The sequence below is a fragment of the Saccostrea cucullata genome, unplaced genomic scaffold (genome assembly GCF_032062105.1).
Source record: "Saccostrea cucullata isolate Sc308-1 unplaced genomic scaffold, CSIRO_AGI_Scuc_v1 ctg583, whole genome shotgun sequence".
Classification (NCBI taxonomy): domain Eukaryota; kingdom Metazoa; phylum Mollusca; class Bivalvia; order Ostreida; family Ostreidae; genus Saccostrea; species Saccostrea cuccullata.
In genome coordinates, this window is record NW_026919895.1 from 97118 (window position 1) to 115563 (window position 18446).

The 18446-nt window shown below is 32.5% G+C and overlaps 2 protein-coding genes across 2 annotated transcripts; both read left to right on the forward strand.

The window, feature by feature from the left end:
- Positions 1-582: 582 nt before the first annotated feature.
- Positions 583-13344, forward strand: LOC134239866 (uncharacterized). Its single transcript, XM_062721997.1, has 10 exons — positions 583-763; positions 2729-2767; positions 5498-5689; positions 7195-7359; positions 7778-8278; positions 8397-8588; positions 9113-9277; positions 9904-9957; positions 10069-10165; positions 12905-13344. The coding sequence occupies exons 1-10, from the start codon at positions 721-723 to the stop codon at positions 13152-13154; spliced, it is 1698 nt and encodes a 565-aa protein (XP_062577981.1). The 5' UTR covers positions 583-720; the 3' UTR covers positions 13155-13344.
- Positions 13345-16135: 2791 nt separating this feature from the next.
- On the forward strand, positions 16136-17586 carry LOC134239826 (uncharacterized). Its single transcript, XM_062721961.1, has one exon. It carries the CDS (start codon positions 16237-16239, stop codon positions 17584-17586), a length of 1350 nt encoding a protein of 449 aa, XP_062577945.1. The 5' UTR covers positions 16136-16236.
- The last annotated feature ends 860 nt before the right edge of the window (positions 17587-18446 follow it).

The window sequence follows — 18446 nt, forward strand, 5'->3', positions numbered from 1 at the left end:
CTCCTCTCATACCACTGAATGAAATTTAATGAAACTTTCACAGAATCTTTATTACACATTGCCATTGTGCACCTCCTATTTTACTTTTTGATCCGACACATATTTTGGGTTTCCCGGCCACAGGAAAACATGGACTTTTTCACCAGTTATAACCATATGGGAGGCGGGGGGTATCATTTAGTGAGCTCATTGCTCACAGTACCTCTAGTTTAATCTTAATTTAAAGTTGTCCTTAATTACAGAAACAGTACTTAACGATTTGTTTTACTCCCATGCTATATGTTATAAGTGCCAATTTGTTATAAGCGTGTTCGCTTTTTCGGGCTTAACTCGCTTTAAACTTTTTTTTTTACTAAATCTTTATTATCTACATTTCTTCCTTCAAGTACACAGTATGTAAAGATAAATGTATATAAGAATAAAAGAAAAATGTAATGTATTCTTTAACATGAACAGGGAAATATTTAAATAACCCAAAAATAACAACACCTTTCTTTCTTTCCATTTAATGCAATTGTACACTTCCTGGTTAGTTAAATGCGCGGATTCTACACATCAGATTTGTTTTAAGTTCTACGACGATAATTCATGTGGAGCTATGGTTTTTACAAGTGTTAAAATCTTTATTGCTTTTTGAATTTGGAATAAAAAAGTTTTTTTTAAACCGACTAGCGAAGTAATATGATATCTTAACAACACATTTGGGAGACGGACTGCGAAATGATATCATTTCTGGTTTTATTCATGGTCTTTGAAACAATAGGTAGGTAAAAAAAAAATCACATCAAACTTTGTATTGATGTATTTTTATCCCTTTATATATCATGGACAATAAACGTTGGATATATAAATTCATATTATATGGGAATATTCAATAAGAACATGCAATGTTATTATTGATTTCTAAATTCATTTTTTTTTTCGATTATAACATTTATTTTTTGTGTTTATTGATTGTATCTTGATAATCTTTAAAACAAATGTAGAAATATTGATTTATCTAATTATATTCTATAAATCTATTCCTTGTTTAAAATTCAAAAGAATGCTACATGCACATTTAAAGAGACATGGACACAGTGTACACTGATTTTTTAAAAACAATTTTAATGTTTACAATTCCAAACTAAGGCAAACCTGATGATCCGAAAAAATCTGAACATCATTTCTTGATTTACACACGAACTTAATTTTTCATAATGTAAACAAGACTCGTGCCTTGCTTATTTTTATTACATATAGAAAGTATCATGTTTATAACAAAACTAGATTCGGCAAATCACCGGAAACTGTCTAGTCATATTTAGAATTAACTTCTTTGTTGAAAAAAAAACCTGCTTTGAACCAACATACATACGTATATTTAACCTATGTAAACTAAATCATGGCACGGGTCCTGTTTACAAAACAAAATATTGGAGCTCTAAATCTGTCTCGTATCACGACAACTGAAATTCAAATTTTTGATGATCATTAGAAATGCCTCTGTTGAATATTTAAAATATTTTTTTTAAAAAAAAAAGGTTAAATAAATTTGAAAATTTTTAGCTGAAACTGTGTCCATGTTCCTTTAAACCACAGTGGTGAATATGAGGTAAATCATGAGAGAGAGAGGGGGAGAGAGAGAGAGAAGGGAAGAGAGCGTGCACGTTATATTTTATAAGAAGTGGTATTTAATGTAAAAAAAAATGTTGTATGGACACAGATTTAAAAGAGACAATGACTTTTCTGTTCATCTCATGGCTATACACTCTTGTTATCTTTTCTCAGACAATATATTTCAAGATAATTGTCCTTGAATATGATATTACTTGAATTGAACTTTTGAAATTTTTAACCTGGAAATTCTATGAATTACCACATGTCGCAAAGTCCCTGTGTAATAAAGTACACGATAGCTTCATAATTTAACACAAGCCTAATTGAAGGCAACCCTCCATTAAATATAACAATATTATACTCTTGGCTGTACACAGAATAAAATAGCGTGTAAACTTTTTTGGCTGTATTTGCAAAATTCTTTGTCATTTTCTAATTTTTGAAAAGGAAAGAAATCAATGTAATCTTGAAAAATCCATCTGAAATTTATTACTTTCCGTGTTTATTTTTTGCTTGACATATCAGGGTTCAAGCGGATTATAAAAATATTTTCAAACACTGTTTTTCTTCTCTTTTCCCCTTTTTCTTTCACGAAACCTTTATACAATTTGTGATATAACATTGAAAAAATTCATAGGGAGAGCAGTTGACTGTATGCATGTTTATCTTCCGCATTAGGAGCGAAGTAAATTATTTTTACACAAAAGAAAGCCGAGTATCAATTCAATTTGATGTCAATTTACATTTAAATATTTACTTTATGGTAAAAAGAATACCTTTTTTCACTTTCAGTTTAAAGAGGAACTTTTTTCTCGCTCATTGGCTCAATTGCATACCTTCAGCACTTCTGTTTTTCAAACGATTTTTTAAAGGATTGGGGAATCAAATTTAATATCAATATCAATGCCTTGAATCTTTTTTCCAATACAAGTAATATTTCAATTGAATCATGTTGTTCCTTCAGAAGAAACTAAGAATATTAAAAGAATGACAGACAGACAGACAGACAGATGGACAGATGGAATGTCATTGAACAACAGATTATCAGAACAGGTAACCTGAGATCAGGTGAGCTAAATGTATTTCATCCAATTAATATGAAAAAAAATCCATTCTTTTTCTGTTTCAGATTCCCAGTCTTTATACTTCTGTGATACAAATGGAAAAGGTAGGTGCAAGATGTAAAACTAGTTTTGTTAGATTTTTTATCCAGAATTTTTTTTTTTTTTTTTTTTTTTTTTTTGGTCACAGGTAAAAAGATTTCTTTTTTTCAAGAAAAGCAAAGATACACAAACCTTTTGAAGTTCAGGAAAAGATTATAATATACAACTGCAACAGTAATTCTGACGTAATGATTGAACAAAGAAAAAACAACCCAGGGTCATATTTATCTTTCTATCTAAATTACTCAGTAGTCGATCGCATGGCGCAGTGGTTGGAGCTTCAGCTCTAGAGTCGCGAGGTAAGGAGTCAGTTCTTACTTCGCGGGTTCGAATTCAACTGTGGGACGTGGTGACTGGTCCTTCGGATGAGATATAAACTGAGGTTCCGTGTCGCAGTAGGTGTTGGCATGAAAAATATCCCTCACTGCTCAATTCACTGCTCAATGGCCCTGAATGACAAGTATATAGGACAAAATTTGTAGCTCTCCACCGGCAAGTGGTGGCGTCTCCATTTGAGTGCAAAATTGACGAAAGGCATGTTTAATAACATACAATCAATCATTCAATCTTATTTAAGATTAAGATTCTTTTCTGAGTGAGGCACGCTACGGGCCTGTTGCATATGTTACATTAAAAGGTTCAACTTTATTAGGTTTTAATTATCTAAAACAGATTGTTTTTGATTAGTATAATTTGATAAATTCTGAATTTAATATGTAACACATACTAATTTTTCATTACCTCCCAAGCCTGTAACATGACTACAGGGAATTTGATGTGAAAGAATTATAATCTTTCTTTTTTTTAATACAGGGATATATCTTTTATTACAAAGATAGTCAAAAAAGGGCAGTTCTTATTTACACCCAAGTGTCTATTGTTGGTGTTTTCTTTCATTGACGCGACGCTGTCTCAAGAACGAAAAGTGATAAAAAAGCAATAAAGTAGCCAAAATTGTAGACATACTGCAGATGTGGTACAATGTTTCAGATTTCTTTTTGACACATGCCTGGAAGTAGTAGAAACAAACGTGAACTATTGTTTAATGTTCACTAAATTTACTTTTTTTTCTTTCACATAATTTTGTTATCATACATTGTTGCTTAGGCAGAGAGGTAGTGTAAAATTTACTGAAATCTAATTGATATTCTGACCAACGTATTTGTAACATAAGAACAAAATAATTTCCAGACTGTTTCCATTGCTTGTAAGACACTAAAATGATTTATTGATGCTTTGTGTTAGTTTCAAACCTTTTTATGGCTCATGTGACACTGGATCGAAGATTCCTCGTCGCCATCGTAATAAAATCAAATCGGGAAATCACTTATAAATCATTCATAATTTTTATAATTTGAAGTTTTAACTCTTTTGGTTTCTCTTCATTATTCTTCGTTGTTATACTTCATTGAGGAAGAAAATATCCCAGTGGCGGATCCAGAAATCCAGAAAAAGGGGAACCGACTACTTTTGGGTCAGGGTATCGGTCCACAGACACACTAAAAATATTGATTTATCATTTCTTCTGTTTTTTTGGCACAAAAGGGAGGGGGGCTGACCCCCCCTTTAAATCTGACAGTGCATTTAAACCTTTACGAGGTATTCATTCATTTTACAATTTTATACCGACTAAGTTATTCAAACTTATCCTAAATGGTGCTGAAAAAGACGACTTTTATTGACAATACGTTTTCAACACTGCAAAAAAGAGGTCAGGGTTTTTTTTATTTATTAAGTTTTAAAACCCATTCATCAAAGGTGTGTGTTGGAGTGTAGTTTAATTGAATAGACCTGATTGTTGATCAGAAAAAAAAAACTCAACTAAATTTCTGGTTTTGGTCAGAATGAATGATAGTGTTATAAACAATGGAATCTTCATTTGATTTAGGAGATTTTAATTTAATATTTAAATACATGCTACAAGAATTATTGATAGATAAGTAGTTCAACGCAATTATAAGTTGGTGTTCCCTTTATTCATAATGTCTTCGTCCATATACCAATTAACTGACCGATACATTGTCCATTTCAATGTTTCTTCTCTTCGCTTTTATTTCCTGTAAAAATGATTTTCAAGAAAGTCCAAGTATTAAAACAGGCTTTGTGAAATTGCAATATTCTTGATTGCTACATAAGTTGGTTTTATTTGAGTACCTCCAGCAAAGAACTTCTATATGAGCCCACTTCTAGCGATAAAAATTACAATCTGTATTAAAATCTTCCGAAACAGATTTTTCATGATATGATTGCACACTTTTGACTTTATGCTTTGACTTTATGAAAAATACTGAAGAAAAATGTAAAGGTTTGGACAGTTTTGAATAAAAAATGTTTCAGGATTTGAAGATCGTGTAACATAATGCAACAAAATACATAATTCTTTGTAGATATGCAATCAACAAACAGACAAGTGAAATTTAATAAATTTAACTAGTATTTCATCTGAACAGTGTTGGTTTATAAGAAACTCACATGGTCAGAAAAAGCTCTTAGTCAACCTTGTTCTTTTGCCTTACGACAACCAGATTTAAGATATTTTCCAGGGGTGTTCTATTTCGTAGATCCATGGTGGTAACTTTTTTTATACAGATTGAGTTTGCATTTTGTTCATCGTTGACTTTTTTTTATTTCGATACGTACCTCACTTTTTATCTATTATACATATGTGCATGATTGATGTATGCATAAATGATGGAAGCTTTATATGTATATATCTGTTTGTTTTATCTCGCTAGATGTGTGTGAGGTCGCCAACACAAAGCAACCGTTCCAGCCCAACGCCCGGTACCCGCATTGTCCGTATAACGGCGATAGACCGTACTGCGACCGTTATATCACCCCGGGCTGGTACAGATACAGTTCAACAATGCTGACTGTGTGTCCCAGTCTAGGATTTTGTGGTGCTATATACCCCTACTGGCTCAATGGTAAAGTTCATTATCTTATTTCAGTTTCTTTTATATTGTTATAATAGATGTGGTAAATGCATTATAGATAGAGAATTTTTATGCACGCCCACAAAAGTAAGCGTGGATATTAGGGTATATTTTGTAGATCATGAAACAGTCTTTTCTGTTTGATGGTGATCGGAAGGTCTTGAGTTCGAATTTCGGCTGTGATTGATCTAAGTCGATAAAAAATGGGTAGCAACTGTTCCTTCACCGTGTGCTGGGCACTTGAAGTGAAAATTACGGATCCTTCGGATGAGACCTTTTAAAAACCGAGGTCCCGTGTCACGGTAGGCGTAAGCACAATAAAGAACCCTCACTGCTCAATGTCCCTGAGTACCGAGTAAAAGTCAAAATTTAAAGCCTTTCACCAGTATATGCTTATGTCTCTACACGAGTGAAAAAATATTGAATCGGACATAAAGCAACATAAAATCAAATTTGTTTGATGTTAAACAAGTTGATGAAACAAGAATATCAGCTGTCTCGTTTAAAAAAAAATACCACGTAAGTTCTACAGTCAATAAAATGACTTTTTTCAACAACTTATCATTGAGTCAAAGGTTGACTGACTTTTTCATACACATTGCCAGGCCATTATTTACATACATGTAAATAATTAATTGTACACATTTTTTTTTCGTTTTTCTCGATCATGACACGGAGCACTTGGCGGGTATGATCAATATCGGGGGAAACTCATCCCTTTATGGCAACTCTGTTCTTTTTTTGGAGGTCCGTGTTTGCTTTACTCTCGATTTTTTGGCAACATATAATTAGACTTTGAGCTTATATACTGTTCGTTGTCTCCACTGTTTCACTTTGATCATTTTGAATTTGATAACGCTGCATCTTATATCAACTGTTAAACTTAAATTTTTTTTACCTGTTAAAAATGCTATTTTGTCAAAAATAATATAAAAACAATTTTTCAGGGTACATAAATTGATGCAAAGTACATTTAAATCATTTAAGTGTGAAACGAAAACGGGTTTTGTTTTTAATTGCATATAGCTTCCTAAAAGTTCTGAATGCTGCTCTTGTTTATGAACATTATCTTTATTTTGAGTTTCCATATGAGTGAAAAATTCTGGAGAGGGTCGTTAAACAACATACAAACAAACAAATTTCTATACAGAGAGTACAATATGAGTTTTTCTGCATGCCCGGTTATGACATTGGGTACTCGCTGGGTCTGACCGATCGATTGAGGATACTTACTCCTTTATGGTATCTAATCACTGGCGTTTTATGGAGGCCTGTGTTTGCTCTGCATTGTATCAATAAACTTCAGAGCTTGATAATAGTTCGGTATTTTGATTCATAAAAAATTAGAACTTAAACAACTCGGATGTTTTGGAGGTCTTCGTTTGCTCTGTTCCAATTTTGCATTGTTTAGTTGACTTTTGAGCTTGAATATTGTTCGTTTTATCTATATATTTCACAGTTTTTATATTTCATCAGTTTTCAAATTTCCCTCATAGGAAGCCATCCAACCTCAGTTAACCAAGAAGTTACCAGGACTGTCTGTAAAACTGGGTTCTCCAACTGCTGTGACAAACAAGTAACAATCAAAATACGTCACTGCGGACAATTCATGGCCTATTGCCTTCCAGCGCTTGATGCTTGCTCGGAACGATACTGTCTTGGTAAGGTCAGGGCTGGCTGCATTTAAGATCTCAGGAGCTGTAACACAGACAGAGCTGTTTGTCTATATTTTTAAAGGTTCAAATGAATGCACTTTATCTGCTGTAGTAATCTTGTTTTGCTAGTATGTCATGCATTCAATAGTGCAGAATTACCAAGAGTTATGTACATGTAAAGGCTATAATCTTGAATACAGCCCAGCTACGGTAATTCTTTTCCCCTCTCAGCGAACATGTCTTTTTAAATCAAGGATAAACATAAATTATGTAGTAAAAGGACCAAATGTGAAACCTTAAAATTGAAATGTGATTCAATACTGATATATAACCCCACCATTAAGTTTCGTAAGGGTATGATGCATACTAGAGCAATATTGCTAACAAAATTTTAATTTTTTTTTATAATAAAAAACTTGTATAGATGGGTCAGGAGAATGTGAACCAACGACTACAGTAAGTGTGCAGTCAACTACCAAGAGTTCATTTGCGATACAAACTACAGTAATGTCCTCTTCATCCACATATCCCACAACACAGATGACGTCACAACAGACAATGATCAGCACAGCTAACTCAGCGAAACAAACTACAGCAATGAGTTCATCATCCACATATCCCACGACACAGATGACGTCACAACAAACTACGCTCAGCACAGAACACGCTCGGTTGTCGACAGATTCTCCAAAAAGCACGGATTTTTCCTCCACATCTCGCAGCTCAACTTCCTTTACGAACTCTATCACACATTCAACAAGACTTACTGCTAGTGCTAGCAATAATGCAAATCCAACTAGCAGTGTGAGTACAACCAGTAAATTGACAACTGCTAATCCTGCTGATAGATTAACTGTGAAGACAACAGAAAACTCAAATTTATTCACAACTCCATCAGTGTTTGACCACTGTTCAAATGGTATAGGTACGCCTAACATTTAATACAGAGCTATCAATTTAAACAAAATTCAAAGCAAATTTTTATTCTCTCTAAAATTGAAAACTCTTGAATGCAGCATGTCTTACTATTTCGTTTCTTGTAGATCCATGTGACGCAAGAAATCAGATAGAAAATGTACCTAATCAAGTCAATCGCAGTAATCAGTGTATTTATGAATCCATTATAAAGCCATGTGACCGAGACTTGGAAATGAAATGGTACAAAGGGTTTAAGATACTGGATAGATGTCCCAGATTTCTAACGTGCGGAGCGGTGTATCCAGTGTGGATGAATGGTAATAACTTATTAAATAAGTGGTTATTATCTAGTTATTTATCATGCAGTTATCAGGTAGTTATTACTTGTTTTACAAAGTATAATCCATTGTTGATAAATGGTAACCCGTAGTTAATACCTTCTTATAAATTAAATTGGTTTGTAGTTTTTAATATAAAACTTAATTATTTATAATAAAAGAATTATAAGCCTATTTCACACACAACTTAATTATGAATATTTTAAATATTTCAAAGAAATAGATTTTTTTTTATCAGATACTTAAGCTTATGATAGCTTACTTCATATAACAGTATCCATGTATAAACGTAAAACAATATCGTTACAACTCTGTCGATTTTCATGTTGATTTTACAAATAAGAGTAAATATTTTCCAAAATGCAAACTTGCATTTCGGACGACGGAATGCTCTCTTCTCCATGACACCTGAACCCACCTCCATGTTTGTTCTGCCCCCGATTGAATGCACGTTTAATCTTGAATATTGTTGGTTACCTCCATATTTCATCTCACTTTTCCAGGTACGGAACCGGAAGTGAGAGATGGCGTCGTAACTCGTGATGCGTGTAAGGTGGGTCCGAATAATTGTTGTGAAGAGAAGCTGGAAATTAAAGTGGTCAACTGTAATTTATACACAGCGTATTGTCTGAGGCCGCTCAGAAGGTGTGAGGAGAGGTATTGTTTTGGTCAGTATCATGAAGTACAAAGAGTGTACTTTTTTTTTTAGATATAACCTGTCTTGTATTTAAATTATTACTGTTTAACAATGATATACTGTAAACAAAATATTTTCGTGGGGTAAAATTTTCGAGGTTTGAAGAAAAAATATTAGTTTGTACGGATTTGATTTCATTCTTGGAGAACGTTTAGAAGTAAGGCATATATATTTTTTTCAGTTCTGTTGTCTTCATGCGTTTGTGTGTCTCTCCATTCCTTGAACACAACGAAAATTAGAGCCCCCATTAAAAAATGATTTTACAGTATTCGCCCTTTCATACTTGTAAATAATTGTGCTTCGCTTTAAATTCGCAAAGTTATAGTTCTGCATAAGGCATTGTTTTGTCTTCTTTACCCGCTTGAGGGTGATAGTGGCGAAAATAAAACAAATTGTAATCTGCAGTTATTATTCTTCAATATCTTGAATTTCGGGACACAAAAGTTTAGCTCAAGCGAGCCATCGTAATTTGCTGTGTATTTTGCAACCTCTTTATTTTAAACTCTTAGAAAAAGCGGACATGGTGTAACGTTTAAACATCTAAATTATTTTTAAGATGTATGGCTAGCATGCAACAATTTTCTTCAATATTTTTAGATACAAAAACATGTTCCACGAAATCTCCACTGCAGGAAAGGAATACTTCTACAGGTACGATACAGTAAAAATCATATGCATACTGAATATTTTTTTTCTTCATAAGTATTGCTGATATAATAATAATCCGTTTTATAGTAATTTTGATTTATAAATTTATTACAGAGAATTCTCTTTCAATGACTTCCATTGTCATCATAGCAATAATTACTGTCATCGGTTTGTTGTTAATAATAGTGTCCGTCATCATCTACATGAAAAGGTATAGTAGATCATGAAACTGTTTTATTGAATTTTATTTCTTACCCAAAAGTGTTTTTCACACTGTGTATTGTCTGTTTGATAATACTTTTATTGGTTTTACTGTTCAAACAACAAATTGTAAACTAAGAGCTGCCATTAAGAATTAACGGTTTAACGTACATTTCGGTTATTTGTCTCTTGACTACTATCGTGAATAACGGTTCAACTTATTCATCGGTGAGTAGCCTTTGGATATGAAATATATGGAGATAAGAACGGTGTGCAAACTCAAAAGTCCAATAAGCAATGCAAAACAGGAGAAGAGCAATCACGGACCTCAGAAATATTGCTAAGTCTTAAGATAAATAAAATCCAATATACTGATACAGTATACGCTTCATTTAATCAATTAATGTGCAGTAACTAGCAAACAGATCTACTTTTGAAACTATACCTAATAATTCATCAGAAAGATAGATGCTACGATAAATCAATATTGCCTTTATGTTTTTATCTATTATCTGTCATCTATGTTGGGTTGTTCACTTCAACAAAGAAATTGTACTTGAGGTTTTGAGAAAACAGATAGAAAAATGTGTGCATTGTAATTCAATCTCTTTTCTCCAAAATATTTAGATCTAATGCACCATACAAATTATTTGCATTTATATTTATATTAAGTACATATACCGATATGTACAATCATAATATATATACAACATGTGCAAAATATAAAAATTCAAGAAGTAAAAAATCTTAAAACCGGAATGGAATGAGAGATAACGAGTTAAAAGGTTCAAGTATGTACAACTATTGATAATTCTGTTTCTTGTTTCAACTCATACGAAAATTATGTTCATGTACGAGTATGTATTCAAGTAAATGTGGTCATCCGGTATTCTAGCTTTCCGTCAGCTCATCTCTGCTTTTTCTTTCATTTTTAAATGTTAATCAAATTTTTCATAAGAACAGGTCAGTGATACCTCGAGATACGAATCTCTGTAGAATAAATTATCTTGCATTACATTTGCAAGCATATGGCTAAAACATTTTATGTAAGGCCATCTTTGGTTGCTCTCTAGGACTGACTACATCTAACTAAAAATGTTCCGACTCAATTTTTTTTTGCAGACCAGGATACGATATTTTTATGTCGACTTGAACGAAGTCGGGGACGACATATTGCGATTGTACGCATATTTTGTTTTTTTTTTTTGTTTTTGTTTTTGTTTTTTTTTTTGTTGTCCAGGCGGTTTCTCGGGGCTGGGACAATCTTCCCGAAACTTTCCTCAAAGGACGATCACTGATTGTAGTTGTGCCATGTGGTCATTTAGTTTCAAAATGGCTACCGTTGCCATGGAAACCTGCAAAAAGCGACGAATTTTGTCCGCGAGTGTTCTCTCTGGTACCTTGAACATTCTTCATGAAACTTTACTGATTTATTGTTTGGTATCTGTCATTGTGCGTGTTGCATTTAGAAATTGCAAATTGTCAATAGTTTCCATGGAAACAGGGAAAAAGTGAAAATTATTTAACTTTGATTTTTTAATCAAAGTACTGAAAGTACTGATAGGAGTTGATGGTTTTTTTTTTTCAAGCTTAGCTAATGGGTATTGTTTTACTGATGAGAAAAACTGAAAGTTTTGTCCAGTTCGGGGCGACATAAGCTATTGCTTGCAATAGCAGACTTTCTATTTAAGGTCTTCCGTCTTCAGCGGAAGACCTTATTGTTTTTCTTAGGATTCTTTTCCACTATTTTTCTTCTTATTTTTTTTCTTACCGATTTTGTGCACGCGAGTTCTCGGAAACGGCTCAATGGATTTTCATAAAACTTTCAGGTCTGATAGAACATCATAAAAACTAGAAATAAAATTTTTTATTTTGATGACGTCAAGATTTTCGCGATTTTGTCATTTTTAGAACTTTGTCAGGCAATGTTCTCAAAAACCGTTGAAGATAGAAGTATGAAATTTTCAGTGATGATAGAGCAACCTTTAGAGAAGTGAATTCAGTATATCATTTTTACCGGAAGTACGAAGCGCCGACGCTCGATATGGCCCGAAAATAGTCCTATCAAGAATTTAAAAATTTTTGACACCTTTTCAACGATAACTTTTTACCTAGATATATTTTGTTAAGACATGTAGAACAAAAAAAGTGTAGAATTACAAGATCTTTTAAATGATATCTTAAAATGAAGGACCTAGAGGGGCCGAAAGTATTTCCTTTATATCTCAAAAAGTATTGAGAATTTGTAATACGTCAAAGAAGCAAAGTTGTACAAAATGTCAAGCTTTATCTAATGGGGTCGTCGAAATATGTCCGGCGACGTCACTTCCGGTAAAACCGGAAGTAAACAAAAATTGCATATATTTGCTGTTCTTGACAGGTTTTTGGATATCATATGTCACTGGAAGCTAAAAAAAAATCCAACCGGAAGTTGCCAAAAATGACTTAATTTTGCAATAATTAACATAAATTTGGAGGATTAAACCATTTTTGGACTTCATTTGTCTTTTTTCTTAAAAGAAAGTTACTTCCGGTCAAACAGGACGGAAGACCTACTCGTTGCTTTGCAACGAGCTCGGCTCTAGTTTTTCTTCTTATTCTTCTTATCACATCAATAAATATGTTGAAATTTTCTGGAAAAAATAACCCAACTACCTAACGACCCAAAAATTTTATCCAGAAACGAGGGAGGGCAAGCAAACATTATTTTAAAGATGGCCTAAAGTACAATTCATTTTTTTGTATTTAGATGCAGAAACAATTCTGACAGCCTGTATGAAAAGCCCCTAGCATCACCGTCAGAAAACGAATACGAAATGCCAACGACTTCACACATTAATCACGGAAACGTGTATGATGAACTTCCGGAAATGCACGAAGGCACGGAAGAGGGGTCAATAGTTCAAACGTCTCCTGACGACAGCCAATACGACTATATACCGGAAAGGACGTCAAGTTCAAGAAACAAAATGACAATTGACAAGAAAGTGGTTTATTAAAAATGTATCCTGTATTATGGAAAAATATGTGTTTCATTCGGTAATGTCAAATTTTCTGAACAAGTTATAGCAAATTAACTATATCTTTAAAAATATGACTTCCTTATAAGGAATTCAAGAATGTTTTATAATGAAACAAATCTTTATATGAATATGTGATAATTAATAATTCATTATCGATTTCAAAATATTTTATAGTTCCTCTTTTCTTCTAAACTTGTTACATACAGATGTAAATGATTATGTAAATGATCAAGGAGATGCTATTTCAGGACGCGATTACCGATTGTGAAGAATATAAATCTATCTAAATACTTAGATGCAGATATTTACTTTATTGTGCATGCTCAAAATTCTAACAAACATTTATTTATTCAAGTAAACTGAATTAAATTAATGAATATCATTATACATATTGTTAGATTAATAAAATGTTCAAACCAAGATTTACTGATCAAGATTCGTGATTGCATAAGGATTCACCAAGGAAAAATACAATAGCAAATTAAAGCCTTTTCTCAAAAGAAAAGAAATTTTGACTTTTATTATATATAATTATAACATGGATTTAAAACTTATGTATCAAGCATACACATATGGGGAATATTTAATCTGAGATTAAATTTAAAAGAACGCCCACATTCTGACAGTCTTATTTCAGATTTAATCTTTGGGGACCAAATCTTCCAAGAATCTGTTGAATTCTTCACGGGTATTGGTTCTGCTTGAAATCGTAATAAGCACATTTCTCTTTCGACGAACTTCAGTCATTGATCATGATCTACATAATCTTTAGCAATACATGCATACGTAGGATTCAAATTTTGGGGAGCACAAAAAATTAGCATGTACATGTACTCACCTCTCTCTCTCTCTCTCTCTCTCTCTCTCTCTCTCTCTCTCTCGTAATCGATTCCTTTGTTTGTTTTTTGGTAATTATATAGAAAAACGCTAAATGGTTTCCATCATGATCCCTCCCTCATTTATTTTCATTTATCTATCTTAATAATATCATACTCTATACAGGAAAAATCTCATAAAGAAAAATACATTATTTTCCTTCATGATTAGTTACCATAATTCTCAGTTGGGTAAAGAATTTTGACCCCCGCCTCTTTGAATACACAGGCTATTCTAGGAACTTATTATCTTTTCATAACGTGATATTTCATCTTATTCGTGCTATTCATTTCACTGCATTTGTATATATATTGCTGTAAAATACATTGAAAAATTGAGAATCTTAGAATTTAATATATATATATATTTATATACCGCTTTTCTGTCTCTTGTTTGGTCATTCCCTCAAAGAAAAATCATTGAAAGAAGGTAAGAATATCTACTCCATTGTAATTCTTGATTTTTTTCTGTTAATTATTCGAACACGTTCTTCATTAAAGGAGCTGGGTGGTCGTGGCCATTTTTAGGCTATTTTGATCTCCATTAGAAGAAGAGCTCCATTTAAAGATATAATAAAATGGTCAAATTTTAAAGCTAAAATTTATGATTTTTTTTCTTTGCCAAATGATAGTTGACAGCTTAAGATATCATATCCCAAAATTTAAGTTATATATGGTGGTTAATAAAAAAAATAATTAGCTGACCACCTAGCCTCTTTAATAAATTTAATATTTATTGGAGAAAGAAGATACTAAATCACAATGTAATCGACTGGTAAATATTTTGTTAAACACTAAAGTTTCAATGAAATCTAAATATGCTAGTATATTACTAAGACAAAAAAGTAATTAGAGAAAAAAAGAATAGGCCCCTTAGAGAACATTGTGAAATCAAACAGTCAACCTGGCAATATACGTTTCATTTATTTGAAAATTACCAATTGATCTATTTTTTTTTATCAAATGTCTGATCTGTTGCATACTTTTTTGATGCTGTTTACCTTTTTTGTTTCTAAAATTTAGTAAAATTTAAAATGAAACAGGTATAATGGAATAATAAGTGATAAAGAAAGAACATAGTATATCCGAGGTCAGAATATCAATTTATATTTAAATTGTTTCACTCTAAGTTCTATTAAAAGAATATCGGTATATCATTTATTTTTTTATAAAAAAATCAACAGAATAATGAAAATGAAATCCGTATTGAATTGTGTCAAGATGAGAATAAATAAACCAACAGTATTAGATATGTTGGTGAATTAAAACGAATTTAATGCAAGATTCAGTTTTCTGGGTATAAGTTCAATATATTTTACTTCTGACTTCTTAATTTTACCTTGACCTGAATTGTTTAAAAAGAATTGAAATTCTTGATAATTATTTGCAAATATTAGATCTCTATAATCAATGGATCAAAAGTCACTTTGATATTACTAACAGACAGATATATGGAATGTAGATGGCATGAGCACGATCCCTAATGTACGAGCAGGCTACCGAAAAACCAATGTATAGAATGTCTCTAATTTTTTTTTCAAAAATATGGCAAAACATGCCACACCCTTTTCTCCCCTTGATTAATTACAATATACTATAAATGATTTTTTATAATGGTGTACATTATAAGAAATCAATTAAAGCTGATTCCATTGGTGTTTTGTACTACCCAAAAGCATATATATTGAATTGTTGTGAAAACATTTAGACACCTATATCAAATTGATATTTTTCAAAGCCTTTGTTAGAAAGGCTAGCTTTCATAAGACACGGATAAACGGGCAAGCTATTCCATACTCAGGCAGGGAATATTAATTCATATTGAAAGCATTTCTTTTGCAAACCCCAACCATTTCCCCTATTTAATTAAAAAAAATTCTCACTGTAAATCATTTAGATTTTCAGTCTGATTAAAATCAAACCTTCACTAGCTCCTTTTTATTTTGTTTGTCACATGACAAACAAAATAAAAAGGAGCTAGTGAAGGTTAGATTTTAATCAGAATGTTAAATTTTATGCTGATGCAAATTATACGTAATTCTTACCTCTTTAAACCATGACAAATATTTTCAGCACTTTCTCTGTTTCGGGATTTGTTTTTCATTATGGCATATTATTCTTTAATGCTTGTATTACTAATCAGTTAATTTAATTATGGTCATTATTTTACTGCAGTAAGAAGTATGAATACCTCAAACGTCAGCACCGACCACCATTTCATGGACCTCATTCAAAGAGAGCGATTGGCAAGACTTCCATACGGAGTGATTGTACTGCTCTGTTGTTTGATTGGTATCCTAGGTAACAGTCACGTGATCCACATCTTCCGGCGAATGCCGAGAAAGATGACACCCTCAGAAGCCGTCATCTTTAATTTGGCTCTCTTTGATTTGATAACCTTGGTTTTGTTTGTAGCGAAAGAATATGAAAGACTGAGATTTGTTTTGTACAATAGATTTGAGATTATATGTAAAATCACTAATTATGTCGGCTTCACTACCGGTCTTGCGTCCTCATTGTATGTTCTAGTCTTATCCGTGTATAGGCATCAGCGACTGTACAACCCAAGAAGCGCGCAGACGACAGTTACACGGATTATTATAAAGCTGATTGCCTGTTTTATTATCTCAGCGATTCTTAGCATTCCTGTTCCTTTCGTTGTTGGTTTTCAGAAGTTCTACGTGGAAGATTTTCAAGTAAACAGATGCTGGATAGCTGAGGACCAGGTGATTGCGTCACTTCCCGAGGGTTATAATATATTCTTACTTGCATTATCATGTATAAACTGTTGTATCATATGTGTTTGTAATATACGGATTGCCAAGGTTTTACATCAGTCGAAACTTACAATCAAAAATAAAGTGGGTGCGTCAGAAATGACCACATGTAACTTGGCCAAAACAGACATAACTGAACATGATGTAATGAAAAACGTCACCGAGGAAAAAATATCAAAAGGCGAAAACGGTAAGCAAAATGTAGATGATGTCACCTCTGATTCAACTAGTAAGAAAAATAAACAAGAAGATGGAACTGCAAAATCACCATCTACAACTGGCACCAAGGGGTCAAACGCCATAGACGTTAAAGATGGCGGTGAGGATGTTTCTAAAACTATTGCCAAAGACACTGAAGATGTTTCAAATGCCATTGCAAAAGACGTAGCTAATAGCGGGGATGATGTATCTAAGGCTATTGCCAAAGACGTTGAAGATAGCGGAGAGGATGTTTCTAAAGCTATCTCATTCACTATAACGATTCTCCTTGTCACGATTACTATTATGATTAGTTACATACTGTTTCTGAGTCTTTACATGTATGTGATCTATAAGAGGGCGGATCCAAATTTTAGAATAATTTCTGTTAGAGAGGACGCTTTTAATACCTATGCTACGGACATCGTATGTCTCAATGCCGTTATCAATCCTTTTGTTTATTTCTTCAGTGACCGGAAATATCGAATTATGATTAAATCTATCTATAAAAGGAAACAAAGAATTTACGATGGTTCATTTAGAGTAAAAAAGTTTTAAACATCTGAAACCTAGTACAATGTTGCTTTTACAATCGAATATATTTTATTTATGTTTATGTTATGAATATACATGTATCTAAATCATTTTTTTGCTTTTTTTTGTTGGGGGGGGGGGGGGTCAAGTCAAATCTTAGATGTCCTTTTTTTTAAATATTGAACTGGAATATGGATCTAAGGCTATTGCCAAAGACGTTGAAGATAGCGGAGAGGATGTTTCTAAAGCTATCTCATTCACTATAACGATTCTCCTTGTCACGATTACTATTATTTTTTTACATGTATGTGATCTATAAGAGGGCGGATCCAAATTTTAGAATAATTTCTGGAATATGTCTCAATGCCGTTATCAATCCTTTTGTTTATTTCTTCAGTGACCGGAAATATCGAATTATGATTGAATCTATCTATAAAAGGAAACAAAGAATTTACGATGGTTCATTTAGAGTAAAAAAGTTTTAAACATCTGAAACCTAGTACAATGTTTTAAATATTGAACTGGAATATGCAGGTCAAGATTTCAGCTTTATCTTTTCTTAGATAAGGCATAATTTTGTGATTTTTGATTTGTAGTAATTTACATGTATATGTCTTTAACCTTTCAAACAATGATTTTCCTACTGTATCAATAAAAATGCTTTGTTATGTAACTTACATTTTTTAATTAAACTCGCTAGCCATTTTTTAATTAATCTGATATCATTTTGCCTTGGCTAGCGAAGATGAATTAATTTATCATTTTGCCCTTTTTCATGCTATGCAAAGTATTAAAGAAGATTGTGTGTAAAAAGACGCCAAGAATCAATTCAATTTATTGCATTTTCAACAGCGACGGACATTCATCTATAGAATAATAGTTAA